Source organism: Pecten maximus, chromosome 11 (genome assembly GCF_902652985.1).
Source record: "Pecten maximus chromosome 11, xPecMax1.1, whole genome shotgun sequence".
Taxonomy (NCBI): Eukaryota; Metazoa; Mollusca; class Bivalvia; order Pectinida; family Pectinidae; genus Pecten; species Pecten maximus.
In genome coordinates this window covers 32,719,336-32,731,609 of record NC_047025.1, presented here as the reverse complement: position 1 = coordinate 32,731,609, position 12,274 = coordinate 32,719,336, and the positions used below count along the sequence as shown (strand labels likewise).

The 12,274-nt window shown below is 35.7% G+C and overlaps 1 protein-coding gene across 1 annotated transcript; it reads left to right on the top strand.

Moving 5' to 3' along the window:
• Positions 1–4,382: 4,382 nt before the first annotated feature.
• LOC117338342 lies at positions 4,383–6,776 on the top strand. The gene is made up of 2 exons (XM_033899652.1): positions 4,383–4,492; positions 5,297–6,776. Exons 1-2 carry the CDS (start codon positions 4,454–4,456, stop codon positions 6,545–6,547), a joined length of 1,290 nt encoding a protein of 429 aa, XP_033755543.1. The 5' UTR covers positions 4,383–4,453; the 3' UTR covers positions 6,548–6,776.
• The last annotated feature ends 5,498 nt before the right edge of the window (positions 6,777–12,274 follow it).

Here is a 12,274-nt window from a genome sequence, read left to right as displayed (position 1 = left end):
CATTGCACAACGGAAACAAAATACAACATTTACAATAATTACATGTATTTAAGGTTAAACTGTCTTTTTGTGTGTCTATGGTCGATATAGATGCCAGAGCTTTGCAAACAAACGTCATATTGTTCGCGCTAGCGTTGAAATAATACGGAAAAAAACACAGTCTGTTCAATTCTTTTTATTATTTGTGTAACAATATTGTATAAAATATTTTTGATACTTTTTAATTAACATAAAAAAACGACGTAGTCCTGGGCTTTTTTTCATAGAGCCATGATTGTTTACGTTAGTTACAAGTAGTTCCGGTGGGTGAATATCTTCATGCGCGGCATGGATTGATGTCACGTTTTGGGTGTCAATTTTGGTCACATAGACTGCAAATCTTTTATTTAGTTTATATCGTGGCTTTGCCACCAAAATGTAAATATACTGTTATATAATATACATTAGTAAAGATATATCCTATGTATACACCGATATCAATATATACTACATGCATTTACAATAGATGTATGCTACGAATGGAAGTCAATTTACCTAAAAAATCTAAATTAGATAAAACCCTATTTCACTTGACAGTTATTGCTCCACAAACCTCATCCTAATTCCTGCTTGCTAACATTTCGTGACCGTTAATTTTTATGTTACAATTCGGCGTCTGTTCGCGTCACTAACTTCCGGATACGTTATGTTAATAATTAGACTTCACGTACCTAGCTTACTGCTATGCTTTTAAAAACACCAAAGATACGGCGAAAGCAGTCAGTCAATTCTTCCTCCAATCAGCATAAAACAAATTCGTGACACTGCCTTTCACGGTTGGTGACCTAGATACTTCCCTCATTGAGAGTAGACACTATGAAGAGTGTCACACTTTGGAAATGATCATCGCTGACAGCATTTACGATGATTTGTAGCTTCTCTATCAATGGATTTAATGTTCTTCTGGTTCTGTTTAGTGTTCTGTTTCAGTTTAAATGTTCTGCAGTTTCTGTTTTAATGTTCTAATGTTTTGTTTTGATGTTCTGTTGTTTCTGTTTTAATGCTCTGTTTATTTTTGTTATAATGTTCTGCTGTTTCTGTTTTAATTAATGGTATGCATTTTTTATTTTAATGTTCTGCTGTTTTTGCTTTGGTGATCTGTTTTTGTTTTTGTGTGTGTTCTTTTTAATGCTCTGATGTTTCTGTTTTAATGTTCTGTTGTTTTGGTTTTAATGTTCTGCTTTTTCTGTTTAATTGTTCTGTTGTTTTTGCTGTGATGATCTGCTGTTTTTTCGTATTAGTGCTCTGATCTTTCTGTTTTAATATTCTGTTGTGTTTTGTTTTAATATTCTGTTGTTTTTTTGGTTTTTTTACTGTTCTGCTGTTTTTTGTTTTAATATCTTACTGTTTCTGCTTTCATATTCTGCTGTGCCTGTTTTAATGTTCTGTTGTTTTTTGTTAAAATGTTTTGTTGTTATGTTTGAATGTTCTGCTGTTTCTATTTTAATGTTCTGCGGTTTCTGTTTTAATGTTCTGGTTTTTTTTTCTTTTAATGATATGTTGTTTTGTTTTGATGTACATTTAACATTCTGCTCTTATGGTCACATAGACTGCAAATAGATGCACATTTAACATTCTGCTCTTTTGTGATTGATTAAAAGAATTTTTGTGACACTAAGCCTAAGGCGAGGTTCAATTAGTCGGTAGATAAGTACAGTCCAAAATGGTCGTAAAATTCAAAACGATTATGGGCTCGTGTAAAGTGCCAGCGCTAATGGCCGCTTAAGACTATAAGTATACCATAACTGGGATGTGACCCCATAATTAAAAAGCCAAAATGGCCTTGTAGACAGAGAATCAACATAGTAATAAAATACTGGTTATATGTTTCGTGACCCGGGAGTTGGCCTACAAAACCTTATTAAGCCCAGGGCTTTTTCTCACTGGCCTTTTTGTTTCATTTTGGGAAGAAAATTTGTGAACCGGGAAAGACTTTTTCTGGAATAAACTGCAAATTTTAGGAATTTCGCTTAAAAATGAAATAATTCAATTGGAAATGGGGTCCATTAACGACCCCAAAAAGCCCCCAGAAAAAGCCCTGAAACCTGGCTACGACAAAAGTGCGAGAGACAAGGTTTGGGCAAGCGACCAGAACAGTAGGGCGTATAAACCGGAAATAACGGACTAATTTAGAACGAGACTTATAAAGATAGTAGGACCAACACTATCCAAGAAAGTTAAAGAAAAATTCGCCTTCACATATTGTGTTATATAACTGCATGTTTTTAAATTGTCACAAAGCTATAGTTGATATGATGAAAATGGCTGAAAGGAAATGGAAATATTTCCTCATGCGTAACATTCACTGTGGACAGCAATTGTAAATATAGGTTCTCGTGTCGTTTATCTCCCACATTGTTGAACGCGTCTGCAAGAAACGTAATTTGATTTGAATACGTACAAGCCTGTACAATTGATGGCTTCGTTGGCGTGTTAGGACCAGGAGTTTATCTTGTAGTGAGTCTAGCCAGGCTCTCCGAGTATCGGTACTATTCTACACCATGTTCTTGTATCAGTATTCATTTCCAGACCTGTTCGTAACAATCCAAAATATCATTCTTTATGCCATACAATTTCCTTTGTAATCATTAGCTTCTCAGTGTGATATTTATAGAAATGAAATAAGTTGTTAACAAGTTTCATTTACTGTTTAGCGTGCTTTGATATTTTCGATAGGATTTGTTGGTTTTCTTCCATTTTACATTTCCTCGATTTTTCTTTCACCAGTCAATTTGTCTACTGGGTTCGTATGGTATTTACGTACTATTTGTCTGGTATATATCTCAAGGTTTGGATGGTATTGCCTTGTATTGACAACTTAGTTTTCTGTCCGCATTATCAGCTTTAGTTATTTCATACTGTCTGTCTTACTTGGTATTTACCTCCAGGTTTGGATGGTACTGATGTCCTATTTGTCTGATATTTATCTCCAGGTTTGGATGGTATTTATGTCCTATTTGTCTGATATTTATCTCCAGGTTTGGATGGTATTTATGTCCTATTTGTCTGATATTTATCTCCAGGTTTGGATGGTATTTATGTCCTATTTGTCTGATATTTGTCTCCAGGTTTGGATGGTATTGATGTCCTATTTGTCTGATATTTACCTCCAGGTTTTGGATGGTATTTATGTCCTATTTGTCTGATATTTACCTCCAGGTTTGGATGGTATTTATGTCCTATTTGTCTGATATTTACCTCCAGGTTTGGATGGTATTTATGTCCTATTTGTCTGATATTTACCTCCAGGTTTGGATGGTATTTATGTCCTATTTGTCTGATATTTATCTCCAGGTTTGGATGGTATTTATGTCCTATTTGTCTGATATTTACCTCCAGGTTTGGATGGTATTTACGCACCGTCTTGCCTTGTATTGACAACTTAGTTTTCTGTCAGCATTATCTGTCTTACTTATTTCATACTATCTGTCTTACTTGGTATTCCATTTCCAGCGTCGATCTTAATTATTTAATTCATATTGTATTGAAGCAACATCACAACAGTACTGTAATGTTCTTGTACATCTACGTATTTCTGTAGTCGTAATACTGGATAGCGGAAACATGTTTTGAAACATCAAGGCCACAGTGGTTGTGCTACTGACGTCTTGTTGTGTATCCTGTGATGCATAAATATATCAAACAGAAGCTAATATTGATGTATAAACACACGTAGGTCTGACATACATAATATATAATGTACAATACTTGTATTCGAGACTTGGCTGCTGCAGGACTGGCTAATGATTTTCCTCTGTTTGATGAAGAAAAGTCTTCAATGAAATAAAGAAACACAATGAAAAATGCACAGAGAAACGGAATACATTTTTCTAGAAAGTAATTTAAGAAATCTAATTAAACAGTTAAAAATATTTGTCTGTTTGTCTCTTTAATTTCATTGAATGTTAGGCGTTTCAATTGCTTTGGTTAAATGAATAAGAGAAAATCAATTTTAGAACGTAGAATTAGAGCAGGCCTTCAATGTTAGTTAATGGGGTTATAGCTATCTCGTATGTATGGAAACGTATTTGGACCTTCTTTTGGTGTGATAAAACTTACTTAAATTGACTTAAATAAAACGACATGACGAGCATTTATCATGACTTGGCGATATGTTTTGTTCGACTTGGCAGTAAAGAACACAGAATGTCGAGATGAACCATCGCGATAATTGTTTCGAAAGTCGACAGACGACTTAGTGCAAAATCGACTTGTACCGATCTAGACATAAAGACGACTTAATAAAGTCGCCCGTATAACAAAAGTTATAACACCATGTCGACATGATCAAATTGACTTGTCTTTGAAACATAAAGAAGTCGACATCATGATGTTGTCTTGTTGTGAAATCACTTGGTAACTTCCTTCGTGTACAGTCATCATTGGTGATGTCCATGCATGAGTGTATAGCTGGATGTTGGCGACGCTGATAATAAAGATGGAATTATCAAAGGTAGGTTCAACACTGTTAATGCAGTACAAATAAGTATATGCATGATACAAGTAATTTACATAGTTTGCCAAGGATTTTATTATCATGAACGTAATGAAAATACAATGTATTTGATGAAAACAATATGAGTGAATTACTATAACTAAGCTTTATTGTTTTTGTTTGTCTATTTATATTGAAGATCGATAAATTCTTGATTTGTTAAAAAAAAAGAAAGAAATATCTACATATGCAAAATTATTTTCCTGTAACTGTTCTAAATGTTACCTTTTACCGTCTTATATGTGACTCTAATATAAAACAGTAACATATAACAAAGTAAAAGGTAATATCGTCATAATCCCCTTGTATTCGCATTAAGCAACAAACAAAAGGTCACATTTTCTGTATTTCAAAGCAAAATAGGGGAAAATTGAATGAGAACAAAACTTGTTAACTTGCACAAAATGCACCTGCATATATTACTAGTATGTTGCTCTAGAGTTTGCATTGTTTTAGAAAGTTAATAAACAAAAGGCTGCATTTCTGGTTTAAATTAAACGTATATGTGTTCTATATTAACACAAAGGATGGCTATGTTTTAAGTTAGAAATAAGCCTCAAACTGTGAAATATGTGTGAGAATGAACAAATCTCGGCCCTGACGGATACTGTTCATTCTCACACATATTACACAGTTTGAGGCTTATCTCCATAACTTAAAATGAGGTTTTCTTTGTGTATATCGTGCATTATTTATAGCTGTATGTGTACTAAGCTTATAAAGGTGCTTATATATATCAAAATAATGTGGTTCTATTTTCAGTACCTGATATTTCTGTGTTGTTTAATGCGGTCAGAGGCTGTTATTCCATACCCAGGCGATAATGCACAAGTTGAAGACCTAGTCAGATACTACTTCGGACTTTTGTATAATTCACGCGAAATATGCGGTTTTCTTTTGTTTGTTCATGGAGTTCTCATAAGTACGTCAACACTGAAAAGAATGAAATTAAGACTTGGATTAAGGAGACACGCATGTGAAGTTCCATTACAAATAATAATACAGAAAATTATTGATATGCACCGAGATGGTTTTTGCAATTTAGGTTACAAAGCAATGTGGAGATTACTAAATGTTGTCCATGGGATAAGAGTAACTCAGAACACAGTAAGAGCATGTTTAAGCATCATGGACGTAGAAGGAGTGTATCTGAGATCAAGACGTTGCTTAAGACGGAGATTATATTATAGCAAAGGTCCTAACTACCTCGTACACATCGATGGATATGATAAGCTTAAACCGTTTGGTGTTGCTATTCATGGAGCTATAGATGGATTCTCAAGAAAGATATTGTGGTTAAAAGCTGGATTTTCTAATAACAATCCAAAATTAATTGCAAACTTATATCTTAAGTTCATCATCACGCTGGGAAGGGTTCCGCACATTGTAAGAGGAGATGCTGGTACCGAGAATGTATTAGTAAAGGACTTGCAAACGAGTCTCCGAATGCATCACGGTGATGAAATGGACGGCATTAGAAGTTACATTACAGCCAGATCAAGCGGTAACCAACGAATTGAACGTTTATGGGGTACCTTAAGAACTACATTCACTGACTTTTGGAGAAATAAATTCCAAGACATGAGAGATAGCGGCATGTTGGATACAACAAATCCTCTGCATATTGAATGCATACCATTTTGTTATTTACCCATCATTCAAGAACAATTGGATATATTCGTCTTGAACTGGAACTCTCACCGAATCAGAGCCCAACGACAACTCCGAATACCTCACGGAATCCCAGATGTACTTTACCATCAACCTGATATCTACGAAACTTCTGATTGCTCTCATCCACTTCCTTGTAATTTGGAGACCATAGACGAAATCGCAAGTGAATACACAACAGAATATCCGTCTCGAGGTTGTAAAGATGAGTTGCTGCAAATTCTTGAACTTGCAACTGGAATGGCTAGAGACGAAATTCCTCGTATTCAAACACTAAGGGATGCTGATGAGTTCTTGATTGCTTTGATACAGATGTTTGACCAATTTAATGGACCTCAATAAAGAATGATTACGTTCATAATATTGGAACAATCTACATGCTAACCTTTCAGGATTTGAGTGTGGATCTTATTTTGATGCATATAGATAAAAAAAGATATAATGCATTCGAATCTCTACTTCATTAGATAGCTTTAAGTGTTAATGTTTTGATTGTTAGATTACTTACATGTGATTAATTATCAATTTCTTAGTATGCGTGATTAAATAATTGATAGACGTTGTATGGAAACATTGTTTGTTTCTTTTTCATGATACATTGATACCTATCACTAAGGTCATCTGACTCGGAGGTTCAGGATGACAGATACATGTAGCCATCTTGCTCTGTCCGTCGTCGTCCGCTGCACGAACACTTTTCGTTCAAACGACGTCTTCTCAGTAACAAAAAAGCTCTTTAAAGTTGTGTTTAGAAAGTAGGTACCTGGAATTAAGTGCTACTTGAACGGCCCTTATGAGAAGTTATCTACAACTATTTGCAAGGTTATGTATCTATAACGCTGATAATGAATTTAAAGCATGGTGAGGTAAGGGTACTAAACCAAGTTTTATAAGAGCGCAGCTCGAAGGGCCGCGAGCGGAGCTCTGTCTATGACTGATAAGTGGTACCTCTAAAAAGAGTTGCCTCCCTTTCCATACATACGGACAAAGATGGTCTAATGGTCCAAAACCGGAAGTAGTATTTCATGGTGAAATAGACTGGATTACCTGCATTAGTACCAATTTTCTCCGCTAGACTGCGCTCATTAATACTAATTTCAAAGAATTTCGCGTAGTTGTATTTTTGGAGCGAAGCCTAGCGGAGAGTAGAAAAAATACGGCAGGCAATCCAGTCTAATGATGAAATAACCTTAAACCAAAGTCACCGGAAGTTGCTATCTTTTAAAAAAACTTAATTGGAGTATGGAAATATTTTAGCCACATTTCTTTTGCTTTAAATTAAAAAAAAAGAAAGTATGACTAATTTGCTTTTGTTTTTTATTTTCGCATTGAAATTGCGTCGGAAACAAAAACGCATACGAGATAACGCTGTTTGTTGCCATGAGTGACGTCATTAAATACAACGTCAAAGATAGACTGGATTGCCTGCCGTAGTTTTTCTTCTCTCCGCTAGGCTTCGCTCCGAAAATTAGTATTAATGAGCGCAGCCTAGCGGAGAGAATTGGTACTAAGGCAGGTAATCCAGTCTACGTCAAAGATGACGCTACTATTTCCAGAGAATTTCGATACAGGCAATCAGTTTGATCAGTTCTGCAGTTGACAGTACGAATGCTAATCCGAGTAACGCTGTTTTAATTAGTTTAAAAGATTACATATGTAACTGCGCTCTTCCAAGGCTTTGCCTTCAATCATATTAAACTTTGTATATATAAAATTCAATTTTCCTTGCAACAAGCATTTCTTTTGACTGAAAAAATAACGTTATCATCTCATCAATCTCTCCCAGGGTGCATTGCGCTCTGCTACATTCACCTCTGTCAACGTCTCACCAGAATTTCAAGATTCTTGTAAAACGTATTTCAGACCATTGATAATATTTTTAAAGCATTTCTTAACTTCTTTCTGTTTGGTTCATTTATAAAATATTTCTAATTGTTCGTGAAAATAACCAGACCGTTAGAATATTTACATAAACGTTATGGATTTTATATCGCGGACGGGTATTTGTGAGCCAATTGTCACGATTTGCATACGCCGGCCGCTGTGTTATGTGACGTCATAATGCACATAACAATACATAACGTCGCGATTTGGCGTACTTTGTGAGACGTTGACAGAGGTGAATGGGGCATAGCGCAAGGAACCCTGGGAGAGATTGTCATCTCATTACGTAAAAATGACGTCACCATTTGTAACGTCGTTTTTCATTGGCTGATACAATATGGCGCAGTGATTTCTTTAAAAATATATCCGCTGAACAAATTGGAATTTTCACAGAATTTCGTGTAGTAAATTAAATTCTAAGGATTAAATTGAACATATTTTTATGTTATGAAGCTGTAATACAAAAATCAGAGTGTACTCTTTTTCATAAACCGCTTACTCTGATTTTTGTGTTACATCTCCATAACATAAAAATATATTCAAGCTAATCCTTAAATATCCAGGAAGCACTTTCAGACCATTAAAATGTAAAGTTTATAAAATAAGATGACAAAACTACTTTCGATATTTTTGAAGATGTCTGCCATTCAAATGTGAAAATAGGGGTGAATTATATGAAAAAGTTTGTTTGGGCAACTTTTTGTGTGAATCTTCTTAACGGGGAAGAATTATCCAAACAGAAGATCATTTATCATGTATATATCCAAAAAATTACTACTTACTTGCGGTACATGTTTTAATTGCTGATTTCATCTCTGCATTCGATATATTGGATAATTCATATTATCCCACAACTTGGCTGTTATCCAGTGAATTCGCCCGTTTAATATTTTTCGTATTTGTAACTAGTTACATATGAACCTTTGTGACGTTGTGACAGAGTCAATGACGTGCTGTCAAGAACAATGACGTGACATTGGAAACAATTACGCGATGTTATGAAATGAAGATGGCGGAATAGAAATATCTGCCTATTCCAACACGATTTGGACTTTCATCTATCAAAAGAGAAACCTATTAAGTTATGCGATAAAAAATATCTCAAATGAGCTTTCATTTCATATTCAATTTTATGAAACTCGTCTCGAAGTTATTATTTTTGCTCGCCACAGGCTCGCAAAACAATAAGTAACTTCAAGAGTCGTTTCATAAAATCGAATACGAAATGAAAACCCATTTGAGATCCTCTATATATCGTCTACATTAAGCAGGTTTTGCTTTGTTTATTTATAATACATACAGTATATGCTAGAGAATATATATATACTGCTTTATCTTAGAATTAACAAGCGTCCAAGTCTTTTATTCAATTTCTTGTTTATTGGGGGATTATTATAGTTACCAGCAAAATAAGTAACAATGTGCCCGAATCGCTCACCTGCTAACTTATGAACATAGTGTGAGTTAAACCACTTTAAAGACTTTGAATAAAAGTCAGGGCCATTCATTTGAGCAAACTTTGTAGCCCTACATCCAAGCTTGCTACTGGCCTAATATCAAGTCTCTGGGCATTTTGGTTCATGAGAAGAAGTCGTTTGAAGATTTTAGACTATTTGATCCCTGTGACCTTGAATGAAGGTCAATGTCATTCATTTGAACAAACTTGGTAGCGGTCCATCCCAGCTTGCTACTGGCCCAATATCAGGTCACTAGGCCTCTTGGTTCATGAGAAGAAGTCGTTTGAAGAGTTTAGCCTATTTGACCCATGTGACCTTGAATGAGTGTCAAGGTCATTCATTTGAACAAACTTTGTAGCCCTCCATCCAAGCTTGCTACTGGACCAATATGAGGTGTCTAGGCCTTTTAGTTAATGAGAAGAAGTCGTTTAAATGGAAAAAGTTGACGCCGGACGGACGGACGGACGACGGACACCGCACCATGGCATAAGGGCAAGTGAGCTAATGAATATTTTACATTTTACAATATGGTTTGCCCTCGTTTGACCGATTTTGAGTTTCAGGTATGATATTGTGACTGTGTCGATAATGAATAATATTTGCCAACTTACTTGGAACGTTTGCATTTTTGCAATTTTGACATCAGTACCTAAACAGATTTCGGCCTTTAAGGTTGACTGGTGCATAAAGTACTATTTTGTCAACCTAATATCACATCAAAACATGGCTTCTACCACAACAAAAAGATTGTGAGATTCTCATCTGTGCAACTCTTTTTAGAGATGACGATAACCTCGGAAAATCCAGTCCAGCTGTAAGTCATTGTGGACACCATTCCCAGTTTCATTTCGTGGACTAATTGAAGCTGTTGAGATGGAGGTGCGATGATTGGGGTTCAACTTTCTTTAATGTTTCTTTGCATTATTTTCACAGAGGTTTTTATTCTGCAATAAATAATATGAAATACCGACATTGTAATCTTAGCTGACAAATGTCACTGGTGATGGTAGCATATTGATTATTATTCCCTAACCTAACCTTCAACACAAACTCCTTAACCTTAACCCCAACCTTTAAATTGATCAATCCTAAACCCTAATTCTAAACTCGAAAAACTATGATCTACTTTTACCGTATACTCTACTTTACCCGCCTTTATCACAGTCATGTGATATCCAGCCTTCTTTAAAGATCATTCTATGGTTTGACGTTTACAGTGGTAAGCAAACAACCACTTGTTTTGGCTTTCATAGTTATCAGGATGATTGTTCTGCATCTTCTGCCAGCAGTTGATCACTGTAGGTTTAGTTCTTTCTGGTCACTAACAAACGACTGCATCATATCTCCAAAGTCTTGTTGAAATAACATTTGGGAAGACAATTTGTTGTGCAGCGTGGATGTTAAGTGCATTGTATGAGAGTCGGCTCAAATTAAGAAATTGAAACACCATTCGTTGCAAACCATGATTGATCGAAATTTTTAGTTAAATATGCTCTTGTTGCAATAGACTAGGAGTTACAAAACAAAATAGGAACAAAAGTTGCATAAACGAAAAAAGAAGCCATTCATCGTCCGTTATTAAAAGTCTTGCAAATAATAAGAAATACCATCATCTCAACATAATCATAATTCAAACTCAACATCGATTAAACAAGGGCAAAACATCAACAAAAATCTAGACATGCATGGAGACTCCTGAAAGGTACAAGGAGAATAGAACCAGGTGTTCCAGAAGAGTAAGCGTTCTCTGCTTCATCGACGACACTCGCCATACAAATGTAGGTAAAATCCGGGTAAAATACCCAAGTAAGTTTAACCGCACCATACACTTAGGACTCCTCAGTGGTGCTAAATTTGATTGACATGTTAAACTTCAATTATACCGAAATCCGATGTTGTAATTTTTATAATAAGTACTATGTAAATTACAGATCCATATATTTCACATGCATCACTTGCAAACGACAATTTCAAACTACAACACGACCGCACAGTAGCAAAAAATGGGAGTCTGACTTACTCATGTCTTTTCACCCAGACAAATGTAATGTACATCACACCCAAACATAACAAGATAACCCACCAATACACACTTTACAATCCCATTCTACAGTCAGTTGACTCCAGCAGATATCTAGGCATTACACTGCAAAACACAAGCCTATCAATAACATTACATGTAACGCGAACAGGTCACTAGGTTTTCTTAAACGCAACTGAAACATAAATTCAGCACACATAGATAAACATGCATTCAAAGCCATAGAAAGACCCAAACTGGAGTACTGTGCCTCCATCTGGGACCCACGCACTAAATTGAAACACAACAAATGGAAACAAGAGGCCCACAGGGCCTGTATCGCTCACCTGGATATTTCAGTAAATATTGGAAAGATCTGCTACAATAGTACTGCTGTATATTATTATAGGTTAAGTGACCCCTTTTGACCCCGCGCTTCAGACCACTCAGGGAGGTCAGCCCCACCATTTGTACAATTATGAATTGCCAACCCATAAGGATGCTACCAGCCAAATATGAGTCAGATCCATTGCTTACTTTCACAGAGGAAGTCGTTTATATCATTATAGACAATTGATCCCTTTAGGCTCCGCCCATCAGGCCCCGGGGGGTAGCCCCACCATTTGTACAATTTTGAATTCCTATCTCATATGGATGTTTCCAGTCAAATTTGGTTAGATTATGATCAGCGGTTATGAAGAAGAAGTC